This window comes from Pantherophis guttatus, chromosome 2 (genome assembly GCF_059756535.1).
Source record: "Pantherophis guttatus breed Tessera chromosome 2, ASM5975653v1, whole genome shotgun sequence".
In the NCBI taxonomy this organism is placed as follows: domain Eukaryota; kingdom Metazoa; phylum Chordata; class Lepidosauria; order Squamata; family Colubridae; genus Pantherophis; species Pantherophis guttatus.
In genome coordinates this window covers 267,268,758-267,288,169 of record NC_142064.1, presented here as the reverse complement: position 1 = coordinate 267,288,169, position 19,412 = coordinate 267,268,758, and the positions used below count along the sequence as shown (strand labels likewise).

Genomic DNA, 19,412 nt, shown 5'->3' with positions numbered 1-19,412 from the left:
CGACAGCTGTAACTAGGGGGACCTTTTGTCAGGTTCGCCTGATTCGCCAGTTGCGGCCCTTTCTTGATCGGAATTCCCTGTGCACAGTCACTCATGCCCGCGTCACCTCTCGCCTTGACTACTGCAACGCTCTCTACATGGGGCTCCCCTTGAAGAGCACCCGGAGGCTCCAACTGGTCCAGAATGCAGTAGCGCGGGTAGTGATGGGAGCAGCATGGCGCTCCCATGTAACACCGCTCCTGCGCGAGCTGCACTGGCTCCCTGTGGTCTTCCAGGTGCGCTTCAAGGTGTTGGTTATCACCTTTAAAGCACTCCATGGCATCGGGCCGAGCTATCTTAGAGACCGCCTGCTGCCACCGACGACCTCCCATCGTCCCGTGCGCTCCCACAGAGAGGGCCTCCTCAGGGTGCCATCAGCCAATCAATGTAGGCTGGTGACTCCCAGGGGGAGGGCCTTCTCTGTGGGGGCACCTACCCTCTGGAATCAGTTGCCCCCAGAGATAAGGAGAATCCAAGACCTTAGTGCCTTCCGCCGTGCCCTTAAAACCCACTTTTTCCAGCAAGCCGGGCTGGCTTAAGAAGAAATTTTAAATGTTTTAATTGGTTTGTATTTTTAATTTTGGGCTAAATTTATATATATTTTAATTGTTTTTAATATTTGTATTTCATGTTTTTTAATTCTGGCTGTACACCGCCCTGAGTCCTCAGGGAGAAGGGCGGTATATAAATTTAAAAATAAATAAATAAATAAATAAATTTCCAAGAAGAGGAGGTTTATTAGCAGGAGTTGCTAATAAACCTGGAGATCTTGTGATCAAAGCCACGATCCCTTTTCTCCTCAACTCAATATTCCTACAGCTTTTCTCCACCAGGTTCATCTGCAAGGCAAAAAAGCTTTTCATTTGAAATGTTACACTGCTTTTTTTCACTGGGCCTCGGGCCTACTCCCCACAAGCCCATCACCTTTTTCACAGGTAAATTTTCAAGATCTCATGAAAGCAGCCATCATTTTCAGTGCACCCACAATTCCTTAAGGTGGTCTGCACAGTGTTAAGGTAGCGAAACAGAGCAGTTTCTTCCTCTCCTGTTGTGAAATGAAAGGACCAAGCAACATTCCTAGGTCAGCCAGAGACAGTTTTCTTTCGCAAGGTTCAGAGCCAGTTTTTACCTGAAGCTTTGAACAAGAGAAGAACCCTGATACAACTGGTTTTATACATTTCTAAGACAAAGGATTCAGTGAGATCATACATTTTCCATATATGTTTAGCATGAGATCATACATCCGATTTTCCCTATTATTTCTTTTATCTACATTACTCCTGCATGACAATGACCCAGAAGCAGCCGCCATTTTGGTCCTGAGGCAGTCGTGGCAAAATGGCAGCCACTTCCACAAATCCACTTCAGGGCCCAGCGATGAATCCCAGACACAGTGAAAATAATGGCTGCTTCCATGAAATAGTCATACAGCTGAGAGATTTCCGTCCTACCCTCCTTCCCCAATATAAGGTTCAGATGTCTTCAAAAGATAAAGAGGAGGACGGTATGAGGCCTGGTAGGGTTGGAATTCGACCTAAGGACTACCGGGACCCTGTTTTAGGAAGGAGAGGCCTGGAGAGGCTCTGTGAGGGAAGGAAAGTCCTGGGGAGACCTAAGAGATGGGTTACGGGTGGCTTTTGGAAGGAAAGCCTAAGTCTGCAATTAAGCAGGCCTAAGACCTGCAGGGAGCCAGTGGGAGTGGGAAAAGGCCTAGGGCAGTGGTTCTCAACCTTCCTAATGCCGCGACCCTTTAATACAGTTCCTCATGTTGTGGTGACCCCCAACCAGAGGTGGGTTCTAAATTTTTTTTACTACCAGTTCTGTGGGCGTGGCTTATTTTGTGGGCGTGGCTTGGAGGTCATGTGACCGGGTGGGTGTGGCTAGCTGGTCATGTGACTGGGTGGCCATGGCTATGTGTATAGGGACTACTCAGAGGGCTGAAAAAAGTCATTTCTGACAGGTTCTCACACTTTTGAGGGGTCCTCACACTTATGACCATCCTCACATTTATGCCCGTGCAGCATTCTTAACAACCATGTCACTCATTTCACAACTGCTTCTCTTCACCATGGTGACAAGATAGGGCAAAAACGTAAAATGTGAGGACAGTCGTAAGTTCGAGGACTGGTCAAAAGTGCAAGGACCAGTCAAAAATAACTTTTTCAGCCCTCTGAGTAGTCCCTGTGCACAAAAGGACTACCCAGAGGGCTGAAAAAAGTGATTTCTGACAGGTCTTCGCACTTTTGACCTGTCTTCGCACTTATGACTGGTCATCATTTATGCCCATTGTAGCATTCTTAACAATGTGTCACTCATTTCACAACTGCTTCTCTTCACCATGGTGACAAGATAGGGCAAAAACGTAAAATGTGAGGACAGTCATAAGTTCGAAGACTGGTCAAAAGTGCGAGGACCAGTCAGAAATAATTTTTTCAGCCCTCTGAGTAGTCCATATGCATAAAAGGATACAGCAATAGAGAGGGATGAAGGAAGGGAAGGGAAATTAGAGTAGGAGTGAGGGTAAGAGAGGGAAGAAGAGAGGAGGAGAAGGAGAAAGGAAGAGGAAGTAGGGAGGAGAAGAAGAGGGGGAGGAAGAGAAAGTAAGAAGGAAAGAAAAGAGAGAGGTGGTAGGTTTGAGGAGAAAGATTGCTGTACAATAAAAAAGATGAAAGGGAAGAAAGCCAACCCCAAACAAATATAAAGATATTAAGATAAAGAATGAATTGTTAAACTTTAAAGAATAAAAGAGAACAAATATGAATAAATAACAATAATTAGAAACACACATACAAACATACAATGTATTTTCTTTGAACAGAGTATTTGGCCGGTTCATAAATTTAAACAGTGTTTAGTCATTTCAATTAAATTTACAATTTCTATATTTCCTTTTTGCCATATTTATTCCTCATCTATTTTTGTAAAAAACCAATATTACCCTTCATCCTCATCTCTAATCTTAATCAAATTCAATTTTTCCCTTCTATTCTATATTATACCCCTTCCTATTGTCATCTATTTTTATATCCATCCTCACATTGGTTAATTATGTAATATTACAGTTGTTTAATATGAATTCAACATTTTAATATAAATCAATTAGTTATATAACTACCTTTTTTGTATATTAATCAATATGAACATGAATATTCCAATTATTTCCATGCAATCCAATTTCTTACAAATCAATTAATTATATTTACCAATAATAATAAACCAAATAATTTCCCCTATATATTCCTCCAAACCACAACTTAACCATTTCTGCTTTCAACACAATATACAATTAATAGTATCTCAATTATTACAATTCCCTAGTTAAATAGAACTTTTTTTCTTTTGTGTTTTAAAATCTCCTCTTTTTCCCTAAATTTCCCGTTGTTTGCACCTACCTTTTTTGGTGAGGAAAAAGAAAAGAAATCTGCCTCCCTAATTTTCCAATTTGCAAAGCCAACAGCCTGCTTTACTTTCTCTTTCGTTTTTCAGTATAGCTAGGGGGAAAAAAATCTGCACTCTTTCCTAGCAAGCAGCAGAGCTCTGAGCAAAACAGCTGAGAGCAAATCAGCTGGGGGTCGGGAGCCGATCTAAGCAAGGGCTAATTAGCCTATGCTGAAGCTCCACGGGCCAATAAAATTACAAAAAAACACCGAACCATTTGTTAAATTGCTGGCTCCCCCGCCCCTCGCCCACCACTATTTATTGGCAATAAATAGTGGTGCGGAGGGGCGGGGCAAGCCAGCAATTTAACAAACGGTTCGGCTGCACCACTGGCTATAGGGCGGCCCTTTGAAGCCCCGCGGCGAGAATTTAAACAGGTTTTTTCCTCTAGTCATCGGAGGCAGCAATAGATTGGGAGTGGGCGGGGTAAACGAATGGCCGGCGATCCAACAGAGCAGAGAGTGAGGGTGAGTGAAGGCATGGGGGGGGAGAGAGGGCTTTGGCGACCCCTGTGAAATGGCCGTTCGACTCCCAAAGGGGTTGCGACCCCCAGGTTGAGAACCGCTGGCCTAGGGGGTTACTCTGTGGGAAGGCTTGTGGAGGGGGGGCTTCCCCCGAACCGGAGCAAACCGGTAGCATTTCACCCCTATATTGGGGGAACCAAGAGTTGGGAACCAGAGCAATAGGTGTCTTGGGGGGTGGGGGTGGAGGCGGCCTAGGGATGCCTTGGGGAAACCAGGGTTGGGAACCAGAGTAATAGGTGTCTTGGGGGGGTGGTGGAGGAGGCCTAGGGATGCCTTGGAGGAACCAAGGGTTGGGAACCAGACCAATAGATGGTCTTTGTGGTGGGGGTGGATGAGGCCTAGGGATGCCTGGGGGGAAGCAGGCAAGCCTGGGCCTGGGCTAAGCCTCCGAGAGTTTTCCCGAACACTGAGGTAGCCAGTGTCCTATTTAGCAACTTGCACATTCATTTAATAGCTGCATAATAGGCAGCATGGGATGGGGTTAGTTAACCAAAGTACTGTCGCCATTGCTAAATGCATCCATAATAGTTAGTTCTCATCACAGTTGTATCTCGAGGATTACTTGTATGCTGGCTGGGAAATTGTGAGGTTCAAAATCTGGAGTTCACCAACATAGAAGGCTGAAACTCCACATGTCGGAATTCCATAATCAAAATACAAAAAACACCACCCAAAGGCCTGTTTGCAGAAATTCCACGACTTCTGCAAATGCAAACATCCAGAAAGTACTGCTGATAATCAGAAACAGGTAATTAGCCTTTATCAAACTAATATTTTCCATTTTTCTCTCTCCACCTACAGGTCTAATCCTGAGATCTCTTGACAATTTCTCATCTATACTCCAAATGGGAGATCAGAAATGAATTTCAAGCTTTCTCTAAACTGTTCAATATTTGCCTCATGTGCATTTTCTTGTGAGCAATCAGAGATGATTTACGCCTAAAGCATTGTTCACAAGCTGGACATTTGAAAGTTTTCTCTCCTGTGTGTAAAGATTAGACAAAATACTGAAATCTTTCCCACAATCCAGACACTTGTACGGCTTCTCTTCTGTGTGAGTCCTCTGGTATATCACCAGGTAGGAATTGAGACTCAAACCTTTCCCACAATCAGGACATTAAAAGGGTTTCTCTCCTGTGTGAGTCCTCTGGTGTTTCACCAGGCTGGAATTGTCACTGAAACTTTTCCCACAATCAGGACATTCAAAGGGTTTCTCTCCTGTGTGAGTCCTCTGGTGTTGAATCAGGGTGGAATTGAGACTGAAACCTTTCCCACAATCAGGACATTCAAAGGGTTTCTCGCCTGTATGAGTCCTCTGGTGTATCACCAGGCTGGAATTGAGACTGAAACTTTTCCCACATTCAGGACATTCAAAGGGTTTCTCTCCTGTGTGAGTCCTCTGGTGGATCACCAGGTCATAACGGTAACTGAAACTTTTCCCACAATCTGCACACTTGTGTGGTTTGTCTCCTGTGTGAGTCTTTTGGTGTTTCACCAGAGAGGAACTGAGACTGAAGTTTTTCCCACAATCAGGACATTCAAAGGGTTTCTCCCCTGTGTGATTCCTCTGGTGGTTCACCAGGCTGGAATTCCGACTGAAACTTTTCCCACAATCAGGACATTCAAAGGGTTTCTCTCCTGTGTGAGTCCTCTGGTGTTTCACCAGGCTGGAATTGTCACTGAAACTTTTCCCACAATCAGGACATTCAAAGGGTTTCTCGCCTGTGTGAGTCCTCTGGTGTATCACCAGGCTGGAATTGAGACTGAAACTTTTCCCACAATCAGGACACACATATAGTTTCTCTCCTGTGTGAGTCCTCTGGTGGATCACCAGGTCATAAGGGTAACTGAAACTTTTCCCACAATCTGCACACTTGTGTCGTTTGTCTCCTGTGTGAGTCTTTTGGTGTTTCACCAGAGAGGAATTGAGACTGAAGTTTTTCCCACAATCAGGACATTCAAAGGGTTTCTCCCCTGTGTGAGTCCTCTGGTGGTTCACCAGGCTGGAATTCCGACTGAAACTTTTCCCACACTCAGGACATTCAAAGGGTTTCTCTCCTGTGTGAGTCGTCTGGTGTTTCACCAGACTGGAATTAAGACTGAAACTTTTCCCACACTCAGGACATTCAAAGGGTTTCTCTCCTGTGTGAGTCCTCTGGTGTATCACCAGGCTGGAATTCTGACTGAAACTTTTCCCACACTCAGGACATTCAAAGGGTTTCTCTCCTGTGTGAGTCCTCTGGTGTTGAATCAGGGTGGAATTGAGACTGAAACCTTTCCCACAAACAGGACATTCAAAGGGTTTCTCCCCTGTGTGATTCCTCTGGTGTATCACTAGGTAGTAATTCTGACTGAAACGTTTCCCACAATCAGGACATTCAAAGGGTTTCTCTCCTGTGTGAGTCCTCTGGTGTCTTACCAGGTGGGAATTTGCAATGAAACTTTTCCCACAATCTGGACACTCATATGGTTTCTCCCTGGTGTGAGTCCTCTGATGTATCACAAAGTTGCCATGCTTGCAAAAGCATTTACCACATTGGGAGCAGTTGTAGGGCATCTCTACTATGAGGATCCTTCTATGAATTGCAAGGGAGCTATTCTGACTAAAGTTTTGCCACATTCAGAGTATTTATATGGCTTTTGTTCAGTGTAGATCCTCTTGTGATTTGAACTCTTTACTTTTCCCACAATAGGCACATTTATTGAGCTTTTCCATCACTGACATTCTTGAGGAGGTCAAAAATATTTGTGATTCCTTATTTTGTTGGTGCCTGCATTACTGGCTGCCATATGTGACTATCCAATTAACATTTTCTTCCCCACTGGCTTCCAGATATTTCCCTCTTTTTCTGAACGGAAAAATGATCTCCTTTGACCTTTTCAAGTAACGTATTCTTAAATTCTATATAATCTACTTTTTCCAGCTGCAAATCTCTTCATGATTTTCTCTTTTCTGTCTCTTAGCTGATGATGAAGTAGACGAATTCTGCAGCTTTCTGAAGGAAATAGAACATATTTTTATTTCTGCTTCAATTTGCTTTGCTTTTCAATGTTGCTTGTTATTCTCAGTTGCCCAGTGTGTTTGTGTTAGCATCATCTTTGTCTGTAAGATTCAAAAGAAAGTGTAAGTTTTATTGTTTATGAAAGTGTTGCAGAAGATGTGAAAAAAAGAAGTACAGGTAATCCTTTAGGTATGACTGGCCATTCAACGAATTTCTGAAGTTACAACACTCCCCCAAATGCTAAATACTAATCTGCTCCAAAGTTGAATTTCTGCAGCGCCTCCCACCCCGGGAGTCCTTGACTTCTTCACTGCAGAGATGCTGCAGCATACCCACCCATCTATCTCCCTTCCATCTTGCCCAGTCAGTCCTCACAATCCCCAGACCCCAGTATGTTGGCCTGCTTTGCAATATACTATGCATTCCTCCCCAACCCCAGTCCCCCATCACCATTCACTTACTAAATTTCTGACGAGCTCAGGAAGTCAGCTGGGCCACATGGTGTAATCAAGAAGAAGAAAGATAAACTCTTTTGTTTCGATGGCAATCCTTTCACTCCAGCCAGCATTAGTGATTTACCCTGGCTGAGGAGGAAAGGATTGCCATGGAAGCAAAAGAGATGAGATTTTTTCTTTGCTCTACCAGCACAACACTAATGTAAAGGTAGTGCTAGTGGGGCTAAGAAGAAATCATGCCTTTTGCTTCCGTTGTAATCCTTTTCTTTCCAGTTAGCATAAACTACTACGATTTCTTCTTAGCTACTGGCTTTTCTTTTGTAAAATACATGGTGACCAGTGCTGGATTGGTACCGGTTCGGCCCGGTTCGGCTGAACCAGTATTAGCGGTGGCAGGAGGCTTCGCCCACCCGCCCGGACCTCATCAAATATGCTCTGTGCATGCGCAGAAGTGGTGCATGTGCATGAACCATTAGCAAAGGTAAGGGAAACACACCATTGATGATGATGTGATGTAATATGTCATGTGTTGTTTATTTTTATTTTTATTTTATTTTATTTTGAATTTGTATACTGCCCTTCTCCCTGAGGACTCAGGGCGGTGAACAGCCAAGTAAAAACATCAAGTACAAATATTAAAATACAATTAAAAGATATATATGAATTTGGCCCCATTAATTAAAAACGATAAACAAAACAATTAAAAACACGTAAAAAAATAGGCCAGCCCGGATTGCTGGAAAAAGAAGGTTTTATTGGCACGGCGGAAGGCATTGAGGTCTTGGATTCTCCTTATCTCTGGGGGCAACTGATTCCAGAGGGTAGGTGCCCCCACAGAGAAGGCCCTCCCCCTGGGGGTCACCAGCCTGAACTGTTTGGCTGATGGCACCCTGAGGAGGCCCTCTGTGTGGGAGCGCACGGGTCGATGGGAGGTCATCGGTGGCAGCAGGCGGTCTCGAAGATAGCTAGGCCCTATGCCATGGAGCGCTTTAAAGGTGATAACCAACATCTTGAAGCGCACCCGGAAGACCACTGGGAGCCAGTGCAGCTCATGCAGGAGCGGTGTTACATGGGAGCGCCATGCTGCTCCCGTCACTACCCGCGCTGCTGCGTTCTGGACCAGTTGGAGCCTCTGGGTGCTCTTCAAGGGGAGCCCCATATAGAGAGCGTTGCAGTAGTCAAGGAGAGAGGTGACGAGGGCATGAGTGACTGTGCACAGGGAATCCCGATCAAGAAAGGGCCGCAACTGGCGAATCAGGCGAACCTGACAAAAGGTCCCCCTGGTTACAGCCGTCAGATGTTCCTCCAAGGACAGCTGCGTATCCAGGAGGACTCCCAGATTGCGAGCCCACTCTGTGGGGGCCAACGACTCGCCCCCAATAGTCAGTGATGGGGTCAACTGACTATATCGGGATGCCGGGAGCCACAGCCACTCAGTCTTGGAAGGGTTGAGCTTGAGCCTGTTCCTCCCCATCCAGATCCGCACAGCCTCCAGGCACTGGGACATCACTTCAAGGGCATCGTTGGGGTGGCCTGGGGTGGAGATGTACAGCTGGGTGTCATCAGCGTACTGGTGGTATCTCACCCCGAAGCCACGGATGATCTTGCCCAGCGGCTTCACATAAATGTTGAACAGGAGGGGCGAGAGGACCGACCCCTGAGGCACTCCACATATAAGAGGCCTCGAGGTCGACCTCTGCCCCCCTGCCAACATGAACTGCGACCCGTCGGAGAGAAAGGAGAAGAACCACCGTAACACGGTGCCCCCCATCCCCAACTCTTCCAACCAGTGCAGCATGATACCATGGTCGATGGTATCAAAAGCCGCTGAGAGATCTAACAGGACCAGAACAGAGGAGCAACCCCTGTCCCGAGCTCTCCAGAGATCATCAACCAACGCGACCAATGCTGTTTCCGTGCTGTGCCCGGGCCTGAAACCCGACTGGAACAGATCTAGATAGGATGTTTCCTCCAGGAATTGCGGGAACTGTCGCGCGACCACACTCTCAACAACCTTCGCCAGTTATACCGATGGAAATCCTCAGCTCCAAATAAGAAAATACTGTCCTCCTGTCCACAATTCCTCTGGTGACATCCCCTTTCAAGGAGTCCTCACATTTGGGACTGGGATCTGTGTCACTAAGCAGCCCGATCATGAAACATGATGTCACATAACTGCCAACTTACATCTGTTCCTCTGGAGTTGTTAAGCAAACCACTGTGGGTTGTTAAAGGCAATTTCACATGACTGTCACTTGCAATTTCTTGCCATCCTCACTAACTTTGCCTATGAGAAACAAGCTGGGAAGGTCAAAAATGGGGATCATGATGGTGGGATGTTGTGACCATCATAAATGTGCATCGGTTGGCAGCATCCAAACCAAATAGCCCAACTTGCTTCTGGCCTCTCCTCCAACTTGCCCTCAACTCACCTTCCAGCTGATGCTTCAACTTTAAGAAGAGCCCAAAAGCCGCTCTGCAAGCCACCTTCCACCCATGAGGGATCCGGTACAGGAAGTTCCTCTGTGCTTCTCTTCTTCCTCATTCCTTTCTAGCAATACAGTACTTGATGGTTTTAACTCCTTTAAGGATCAACCACAGATGCAGCTACTGTATTGATGGCTTTGTAGGCGCAGAAGTGACCCCCATCTCCTGACCGGAGGCAAAAAAACACGCTTGTCCCGTCTCTGCCTAAGGCGTTGGCAAGATGTTGTCACTGATTATATGCTATCAAGTTGTTTTAAACTCCTAGCAACCTATCTTTGCAACAGAGCCAAGTAAAAGAATGAATTGTGAAGCTACTTAAGCTTCTGAAGATGAGCTACATGCTGAGCCCTAAATGTTCATGAAGTTCTTACAGAATTACAGAGTAAGAGTTGGAAGGGACCAACTCTCCAAGCAGGAGAACCTATATCATCCCAGTCAAATGGCTCTCCAGTCTCCTCTTAAAAGCCTCCACTGATGGAACAACCACAGGTTGAGAGGCAATTTGTTCCACTGATTGTTGTCACTGACAATTTCTTCCTAATTCTATATAATTCTCCCTCTATTACTTTTTGTCCTACTTTCAGGCACTTTGGGGAATAGGTTGACCCCCTTTTCTGCGTCAGCCCCTCAACTACTGAAAGACTGCTATCATGAGACTTCCGGTGGCTCCGCGAAACGCCAACGGAGCTCCTTTTAGGAGCTCCAGCACCATGACTCCGTATAGCCGCTAGAACAGCGAAAATCAGCTGTCTAGTGGCTTTAAAACTCTCCTCCAGGGAAAAGGGGGAGAGAAGAGTAAAAGGGTCTGGATAGAGCTCCCCTAGACCCCCAGGCTTTTTTTTTTTTAAGCCTGGGGTTTCCAGGGTGAGAGCTCCCTGAAAGCCCTTCAAAGCTCTGGAGCCGGGACGCGTCTGCTTAAAGCAGACTGAAGCGTCGCGACCACACCAGCAAGTAACTAAAAGGATTATAAAGAATTTGGATTTTGGATTTTGGATGCTGGCAGAGTTAATCGAGGAGACTAAAAATGCAAGTATTGTACGTTAACTCTGTTTAAAAAAAGATGGCGCCTTAGGGTTTGAAAATGAAACTTATAAGTGAAAGTCCTTGTTAACATCAGTAACATTGTTAAAGCTATCGGGTTATTCAAGAAAAAGATTTAAAGTGGAAGTGGAATGGAAAAGACTGTGGTATTGATTTTAACTAACTTATATCTCTAATTTGCTTGGAAATAACTGGATTTAATGACCTGATAGCCGAATTAATACAAACATAAAGAGACAATTGAAAAATGGCCAAAATTAAAGATGGATTATATGAGTCAGCAAACTTACAAGTAGTGACTGCGAAGGACTTAAAAGAGTTTTTAAAATCTTTTACTGCTGAGATAAGACAGATAATTAAAAGAACTATTCAAGATTTTAAATTGGGGAATAATAATGACTTGCTGGCTGGAAAAGAGGAAGAAATTAATCAGGACAATGCGCCTTTGGAGGATAGAAGAGACATTGCTGGGGCTAAAATGGAGGTTATTATATCGAAAACACAGGTTTCCATTCAATTAACTGAGTGTGGGAAGAGGCTTCCATTCAATTAACCGAGAAGCAGCAAGAAGACTCTTTCCTGCAGGTTGATAAATATTTTGACAAGTTTTGGCTCTACAGACAGAATCAATATATAAGGAACAAACTGATGGATTACAAATGCAGGAAGAGTCGAAATGGGGGCTTCAAATTAAAGGAAACAATCCCAAGAAGAGAACGAATTCCTAAGACATACCAACTACAATTTCAAACCCAAAAATTTTTGAAAATAAAAGCAGGGGGAGGAGCAGTGCTGAAGAAGAAAGTATTATTGAAGAAGGACTGGAAAAAATATAGAAAGAAAGAAAGACTGGTCATATTTTGGAGATTGTCTCATGATGTTAAAAGATTTAATTAAAGTTGGATAACTTTTGAATTTTATGGTAGTTTTAAAGTATTGAAGTTTAAAGGTGGATAACTTAAAATTTAATGGATAATTTTTTGAAATTTTTGAAACTTATATTTTGGAGAATGTTCTGCTAATGTATTGAGAGATTTTAAAACATTTAAAATAAGATTATGTTTTTTTTTTTTTTTTACAAATGTGAAATGTGATAAGAGAATTTATAAAAGGAAGGTTGAAGTATAATTTTTAAAAGGGGAGTTAACAAGTGTGAGAGAGTTTTGAATTCTGTAATAGTTAGCATATTTTAGCTTATTTTTGTTAAATGCTATATCCTGTTTTTGCTCTGGGAAGTCAGGGGGGGGGATTGGGGAGGGGGGGTTGGGTGGGGATAAAATGATGTATGATAATGTTTGGTTGTTTGAATATAAAAAATAAAAAACTTTTGTTTAAAAAAAAAAAGAAAAAAGAAAGACTGCTATCATGTCACCCTTAGCCGTTCTCTGCATTAAATTACACATACCCAGTTCCTGCACCCGCTCATTGGATATTTTAGCCTCCTCTCACCTCTATCTTTGTTGCTCTTTTCTGCGCACTTTTTCCTGTGTGTCAAAATCTTTTTTATATCACGGTGACTAAAACTGGATGCAATATTGCAAATGTGGCCTTACTAAGGTTTTATAAAGCGATACTAATGCTTCACGTGATCTTGATTCTATCCCTCTGTTACTGCAGCCCACCACTGCCTTGGCTCTATTGACAGCTGCCACACAACTGCTGGCTCACATTGAAGTGATTGTCCACTCGGATTCCAAGATCCCTCTTGCAATTACTGTTATTGAGAATATTGCTCTTCTATAGCTGTGCAGATGGTAGACACAGAACTACGACAACACCAAGTCTGTGACTTACAGATAGTCCTCGCCTTACGACCAGCCATTAAGCAACCATTCAAAAAACAACTTATGACCCAGATTTGAACTTCTGAGGACTGGGGGGGAGGGCTCCACCCAGGGTCACATGACATTTAGGGTGCTTGGCAACCAGCCCTGCAGTTGTGGCCTTTCATAGCATCCTGCAGTCACATGACCATGATTTACATTTTTGCCAGAAACCCATGCTTCTATCCCTAGTGAACAATGGGTTTGCTTAATGATGGTAGCATTCACTTAACAACTGCCGTGTTTGAATGAAATTGAATCAACTGGGTAGGGAATCTATGAGTCACCAGAAAAAGGGGGATGCAGAAGTAAACTCAAGTGCCCCACTGACCACTCAGTAACAGTAACAGAGTTGGAAGGGACCCTGGAGGTCATCTGGACAGTTTGCCTTCAGAAGTTGTGGGAGCTTCATCACTGGAAGCTTTCAAGGGGAGACTGGATTGCCATCCATCGGAAATGATACAGGCTCTCCTGTATGAGCAGGGGGTTGGACTAAGAGTAACAGAGTTGGAAGGGACCTTGGAGGCTATCTAGTCCAACCCCCTGCTCCGGCTAAATGACCAGATGACCTCCAAGGTCTCTTCCAACTCCTGTTATTCTGTTAATCCGAGGCTTTGGTGAACATGACAAGAGAGTCTCGATTCATCGAAGGAAGAGACGCCGCTTGCAACTCAATAGCCCCGATGCTCTTTTTGTCATTTTGTCCCCCCCACCCATGACGCCTCCGCGCCCTCCTTTTATGCCTTTCCCCGCACCTGGATTGCGGAGCTGTGTGCTCTGCTTGAACATGGAGGCTCAATTTTCTATAGGAAGAGAGAGCTCCGCAAGGACCAACTGTTGTATCCTCTCCTTTACCAGGAGAGCATTAAAAGAGCATTTTTTTAAAAGAAATTATTTACTCGAGGATAATTTCCCTTTAACCTCCCCCCCCCACTCCCCCTTCCTGGATTTCTTATTCTCTGATCTGATCTTTTGCTGAAAGTTTCAAATTTAACTTACTCTTTCCGAACTGTTGAGATTCGCCCAGCAAAATTCAAGAACGGCAACACCAAACTCAAAGTTTTCTCCAAAGGAGCTACAGGAAAAGGAATTCAGTAAGAGGACTCTACATTTCTGGATCTACTCTAGCTGCTGAACTTTCTGCTTTTAACCCGTTCAGCTTCTTGGAAAGTTTGACCAACCTGAGTGTAAAATGATCTCCCAACCAACCCTGCTTCCTTCTGAAGAATTCAGCGGCCAGAACAGCCCAGATTTAAAGCAACACGGAACAAAAAATGTATTTGCAATCACGATTCCATTTTGGAACAAGTTCTCTTTAGTTAGCCTTTGTTATAACTGGAACTAGAAGAGTGTTCAGAACTGGTCCTAAACTGGTTTTGAGAACGTCTGTTAAACTGGATCCAGGTGCAAAGGACTTTCCAGCAGTATGCATGACAATAAATACAGGTAGACCTCGATTCACAACAGTTCGTTTAATGACCATTCAAAGTTACAATGGCAGTGAAAAAAGTGACTTATGACCGTTTTTTAGCATTGCAGCCTCCCCACAGTCATGTGATCAAAATTCAGATGCTTGGCAACTGACTCATATTTATGACTGTTGCTGTGTCCAGGGATCCTCTCTTGCAACCTTCTGACAAGCAAAATCAATGGGAAAGCCAGATTCCCTTTACAACCGTGTCACTAGCTTAACAACTGCTGTGATTCACTTAACAACTGAGGCAAGGAAGGTCATAATATGGGGTAAAACTTATTAACAAATGTCTCACTTAACAATGGCAATTTTGGACTCAATTGTGGTTGTAAGTCGAGAACTACCTGTAGGTGCACGTTGTTGATATAAAATTGCTAAACTAGACATGCTCAAATGTCCAGTGTGTTATGGATCCAGTGACTGTATGTAAGGAAACTTCTAAGCTTTTAGGGCAATAGACATGGTAGGCTGGGAATTCTGGGAGTTGAAGTCTACACACCTTGAAGTGGCCAAATTTGAGAAACCCTGCTCTAAGCTGGCCACTTTGAGGTGGATTCAGGGGTGAAATGCTCCCAGTTCGGACCGGATCACCTGATCCGGTAGCGATGGAGGTGGATTGTTTGGAGAACCAGTAGCAAAAATCCCTGCCCTCCCCATGCCCAGCTGAGCCGCACAATCATCAAAAACTTTTTTTTTACTTTTAAAAGCATTTTTTCTACAACCTCTTCAGCTGAAAAAATGCTTTAAAAAAAAAAAACCTCTGATGATCGCACAGCCCAGCTGGGATCGTCAAAGATCCCAGCTGAGTTGCCTGATCGGCAGAGGCTTTTTTTTCTTTTAAATGCCTCTGATGATCCAAGCTGAGTTGCCTGAACGTCAGAGGCATTTAAAAGAAAAGAAGCCTCTGACAATCAGACAACTCAGGTGGGATCATCAGAGCCTTTTGAAAGCATTTTTTAATAACCTCTTTGCCGAAGAGGTTGTAGAAAAAAAGGTTTTAAAAGTTTAAAAAAAAAATTGGCCACGTTCACCCAGTCACATTAACCTCCACCAAGCCACGCCCACAGAACCGGTAATAACAAATTTTAGATTTCACCACTGGGTGGATCATGGGAACTCTGTAACAATGTGTGCCAAATAATTTCATTTTTCTAAACGAAAAGCCAATTCTCAGTGGTCTTTGCTGGAAAATGAAGGAAGAACAAAATATGGTAAGAGATATTTGTCAAAGTAACATTAAAGGAGGAGCTCAGAGAAAAATACAATAACAAAAACATTCATGAAAGACTGCAAACTTTATACAGGTAGTCCTCAACTTGCAACAATCCAGTTTCATTTAACAACTGTGTTACAAACAGCTGCAGTGATTCACTTAACAACAGTGGCAAGAAAGGTTGCAAAATAGGGCAAAACTCCCTTGACAAATGTCTCACTTGACAATAGAAATGTTGGGTTTAATTGTGATCATACGTCGAGGACTACCTGTATGGAATTTTTGCTGAAAGAAGAAAAAAAGTGTGATAATTTACAAGTTTGAGGATTTAAAAAAAGGTGGACTAAGTGAGGGTGTCAGCGTCCCAGCACTGACATATATAAAGAGAGAAGCTTGAACTTTTGCCTACTAAATCCCTTTGAAGATTCTGTCTCCTCGGAGATGGGAGGGGGGTAGACATTCCTGTGATCTGACGAAGAAGGGATGAGGAAAGTGGCTTGGAAGATAGCCAATGAGAAGCAGAGAATTGGGGATCGGAAAGGGAGGGATTGGGGGGTAAAGGCAGTGGTGGGTTCCTCCCGGTTTGGTCCGGTTCGGCCGAGCCAGTAGTGGTGACGATATGACGTTACCGAACCGGTTCTCCCCCCCGCCCTCCCACCCACGTTATTCTTACCTTTTATTTGGTCCCACCCCCAATCTATTGCTGCCTCCTGAGTCCCAGCTGATGACTAGAGGGAAAAAACTGTTTAAACTCTTGCCGTGGGGCTTCAAAGGGCCGTCCTACAGCTGATCAGTGTTAAAAGCAAACAAATGAGTCGGGTCGTAACTCCGAGGACTGGTCGTAAGTGTGAGGACCTTCCAGAAATGACTCTGACCAGCTAGCCACGCCCACCTAGTCACATGACCTCCAAGCCACACCCACAAAATAAGCCACGCCCACAGAACCGGTAGTAAAAAAATTTAGAACCCACCCCTGGGTAAAGGTCAGTACTGACCGCGAAAGAGCCAGGATCAGATCGCTATGCTCAATAAAGAGAAAATTTCCTCAAAGATCGGCAGTTTGGAAATTCATTTATTTTGAGATAGCATCGAAACCTGACAGAGGGGCTGAAGGGATGTCTATAACATTTACGAGGGAGACAGGATTAAAAGGTTGTAATTATCTGTTGAAGAGAGGTTAGAATTCATTATATTTAATCACTTGGGTGTTCTTTTGCCTTTTATTTTTCTTTAAATTTTTCTTTTATTTTATATAAAATTCTCCATACAAAAAGTCATTGACTTATGACAATTATGGTCACAAGTCAGGGGTCCCCAATAACCAGGCTGCAGCCCATCTCAGGCCTTGAGCTGTTTGGAATCAGGTTATGGAAGTGGTGTGCATGCACACATGTGCACATCCCCACTTGTGTGATCAGCGAGCGAGCACATACTAGGAAGTTTCTCTTTAATTCCAAGTTCCTTCTCTCCTTGATTAGTTCCATCCATTGTTTCTTGTCTGGTCTTCTGGTGCTTTGGAAAGTAAGTTGACCCCCTCTTCATTGTGGCAACCCCTCAAATACTGGAATATTGCTATCATGTCACCCGTAGTCCTCCTTTTCTCTAGACTAGCCATACCCAACTCCTGCAACTGTTCTTCATATGTTTTAGTCTCCAGACCTTTAATCCACTTCATTGCTCTTCTTTGCACTTTTTCCGAAGTCTCAGTATTTGTTTTATAATGTGGTGACCAAGTTTGTGCCATGTTGCATCTGGCACAACAGCTTTTGGATTAAAAAAATGTGTCATCATGAAATAGATATCCCAGAGAGGCATACAAGTGGTCCTCGCTTAACTGTGGTAATTGGGACTAGAATTTTCATCACTAAGCAATGCAGGAGTAAAGAGCAAGGGACACAATGACTCAGCAGTTAAAAGTGCTGAGTTTGCCAGCGGAAAGCTGACAGCCTGGGTTTGAGACCTGAGCGCTATGTGACAGGGTGAACTCCAGGGGTAAAATACACTTACCTTCGCTACCCGATCGGAAATGTGAGCATCCGTGCCTCTTCTGCGCATGCACAGAGGGTCAGCGCACAGGACGTGATGATGTCCGAGCGGGTGGGCGGGGTGTCCCACCACTGGCCCTACTGCATCATGTGAGCCGGATAGATCCGGCTGGATTTCACCACTGGTGAACTCCCGTTACTTGCTCCAGCTGCTATCTGTCAACCCTTAAGCTGGCCTGGCATGACAGTGGCCATTTTTTTTCTTGTTGCTTCAATGCTGACACAGCTTGGAGTTGAAAGGTATGGAGGGGGGTAGTAAAGATAGTTGGGGCTGCTGTAGTCAAAATTATTTCCCCTGGGAACCAAGGACATTTGGGCAGGTGTTTGGAAGGAGGAGATTGGGGTCATCTAACCACTGGACTGTGTGCTGATTGGGCCTTGTGACCGATGACTCTGGGGAAGGGACAAAACGTTTACTTTTAATTAGGTGAAAAACAGGACGTTTAGAGCTGGTTTTCGCCAGGTTTGTGCCAATATGATATAGCCCAATAAATTGTTCTCTGAGGAAAATGCCTGCCTCAGAGTTCTCATTGTTGTGGATGTATTACTTGAAGTCCTGACACTGTCCACCTAAGAGTTCAAAAGCTTGCAAATGCGAGTAGATAAATAGGTACCACTTTGGTGGGAAAATAACAATGTTCGGTGCACCTCAGCATATAGTCATGTTGGTCACATAACCATGGAAGCACCTTCAGACGACATTGGCTCCCTCGGCTAAGAAACGGAGGTGAGCATCTTCCCCCAGAGTCAGAAATGCCTGAACAGAGGAAACCTTTACTTTTATCACTAGTAAAGTGAAATACAAGTAGTTCTCGATTTACAACAGTTCGTTTAGTGACTGTTCAAAGTTACAACGTCATTGAAAAAGTGACATACAACCGTTTTTCACCCTTACAACCATTACAGCATCCCCATGGTCATGTGATGAAATTCAGATCCTTGGCAACTGACTCATATTCATGACGGTTGGAGTGTCCTGGGGTCTTGTTATCACCTCTTTTAACCTTTTAACAAGCAAAGTCGATGGGGAAGCCAAATTCACTTAACAACCGGGTTACTAATTTAACAAGTGCAGTAATTAACTTAACAACTGTGGCAAGAAAAGTCGTAAAATGGGGCAAAACTCACTTAACAAAGTCTCAGAAACAGAAATGTTGGGTTCAATTGTGGTTGTAAATCGAGGATTACCTGTATCACACTTCGGCAGTTTCAGCACTCCCTGTTACTGTCATTAAGCAAGGACTTCACTGCAATTTCCTGCTGGCTTCTAATAAGCAAAGGCAACAAGGACTGGACTCTGACTGGGTAGATCCAGCGAGGGTGACGGAGGCAGGTCTTGAGACTGTTATCTGGGATGAGTTTGATCCTGTGACCCCAGATGACGCGGACAGGATTCTGGGTAGATTGAATGCGACCACATGTTTGTTGGACCCGTGTCCCTCCTGGTTAGTGCTGGCTTCCCGGGAGGTGACGCGAGGCTGGCTCCAGGGGATTATAAATGCTTCACTGGGCGAGGGTGTCTTCCCCGCCGCCCTGAAGGAGGCGGTGGTGAGGCCCCTCCTCAAGAAGCCTTCCCTGGACCCAGCAGTATTGGCCAATTATCGTCCAGTCTCCAACCTTCGTTTTGTAGCGAAGGTTGTTGAGAGTGTGGTTGCGGGACAACTTCCCCAGTACCTGGATGAAGCGTTGTATCTGGATCCGTTCCAGTCGGGTTTCAGGCCTGGGTACAGCACGGAAACGTCGTAGGTCGTGTTGGTTGATGATCAATGGAGGGCTCGGGACAGGGGTTGCTCCTCTGTCCTGGTCCCGTTAAATCTCTCAGCGGCTTTTGATACCATCGACCATGGTATCATGCTGCACCGGTTGGAAGA

At 44.4% G+C, this 19,412-nt stretch overlaps 1 protein-coding gene across 2 annotated transcripts; it reads right to left on the bottom strand.

Annotated features, from left to right (window-relative positions):
• Window positions 1-2,828: 2,828 nt before the first annotated feature.
• Window positions 2,829-13,968, bottom strand: LOC117658408 (uncharacterized). 2 transcript variants are annotated; one of them, XM_087884371.1, is made up of 2 exons: window positions 13,809-13,968; window positions 2,829-7,104 (listed from the first exon to the last, which is right to left on the bottom strand). In XM_087884371.1, exon 2 carries the CDS (start codon window positions 6,619-6,621, stop codon window positions 5,119-5,121), a length of 1,503 nt encoding a protein of 500 aa, XP_087740497.1. In that variant the 5' UTR covers window positions 6,622-7,104; window positions 13,809-13,968; the 3' UTR covers window positions 2,829-5,118. The 2 variants fall into 2 exon arrangements, with proteins under 2 accessions (XP_087740497.1, XP_087740498.1); XM_087884372.1 differs by lacking the exon at window positions 13,809-13,968 and adding an exon at window positions 9,891-10,218.
• Between the last annotated feature and the right edge of the window lie 5,444 nt (window positions 13,969-19,412).